Raw genomic sequence first — 1,098 nt, forward strand, 5'->3', positions numbered from 1 at the left:
GACGACGGCGGCGCGATCATCCCCGACAGATCGCTCTGGCCACGGTCGAAGATTGTACGCAGCCCGAGCCGCTGCAATACGTCGCGCAGGTTGATCGTGTTCGAGATGCGCATCTTCGGCAGCTGTAGGTACAGCTTACGCGTCGTCATCTTCGTCACCATGTCACCGATTATGGCCGGTGTGAGGCCGCGCTGGAAGTCCTGCATGCGCCGGCGGGTCGAGTTGACCGGCATGATGATGTAGAGCGCCGTCTTGTTGCTCTGGTACGACAAGCCGACGATCCTCGCGCCGTACTCGGACGACGCATCGTAGTAGGGGAAGCAGCCGATGGCCGCCATCGTGAGAACCGGTTTGGAGGGCCGCTCGTACCCGTCCGGATAAAACGGCTTTAGTTCGGTCGCCTGCTTCTCGAACATCTCCGACCATAGCCCCTTGAAGTAGAGCGCACTGGCGACCACCATCTCCGTCTCGGCTGCGAACGACGGCGAGACGATCTCACGAATCTTGCCCTCGGTACTGTGAGACGCCCACCGATTAATGTGCGCAGCCGCCCGACCCGGGTCGGACGTGAAGGGAACGTTCTCGGCCGTACTGTTGTAGTACCGCCGGGATTCGTACTGAAACGTCCCGTTCAGATACAGCCCATCCTGCACAAACACTGCGTTCGTGACGCGGATCGTATCCTTGGTGGGCGGATCATAGCCAGCATCCTCATCCGGACCATCGTCTCCGTCGTAGCATGGATTCCTCGTGCGCCAGAAGGGTGGCACGGCATCATACTGCGTCTTGGCCAGATCGTTCAACATCGCGCTGTACAGCTGGTGAATGTTGAGCAGATTGTGCTCGAACTGCTGGAAGCCCAACACTCGTACCAGTTCGCGCTTCGTCTCTCCTCCGGCACCGATCAGCATCAGCGAGAGGGCACAGGCGATGCTGACCGGTGAGAAGACACCAGCGTTGCTCTGCTGGCCCATGATCGCCCCGATCGAACGGGCCAATTCGGTGACGGCGGCCGATGCCGGATTATAGGACCAAGGAGTTCGTCCCTGCACTAGTTGCCCCTGAGGCACCCTCTGTTTCGGTCCTCGCGACTGAAAG

General features: G+C 60.2%; 1 protein-coding gene across 1 annotated transcript; it reads right to left on the reverse strand.

The window, feature by feature from the left end:
• Window positions 1-14: 14 nt before the first annotated feature.
• LOC128277256 (serine protease inhibitor 28Dc-like) lies at window positions 15-1,046 on the reverse strand (the record flags this gene model as incomplete). The annotated part of the gene is made up of 1 exon (XM_053015698.1): window positions 15-1,046. A coding segment is annotated over one exon (1,032 nt), but the record flags the coding sequence as incomplete, so codon positions are not given.
• Between the last annotated feature and the right edge of the window lie 52 nt (window positions 1,047-1,098).

The sequence above is a fragment of the Anopheles cruzii genome, unplaced genomic scaffold, assembly GCF_943734635.1.
Source record: "Anopheles cruzii unplaced genomic scaffold, idAnoCruzAS_RS32_06 scaffold05080_ctg1, whole genome shotgun sequence".
NCBI classification, from domain to species: domain Eukaryota; kingdom Metazoa; phylum Arthropoda; class Insecta; order Diptera; family Culicidae; genus Anopheles; species Anopheles cruzii.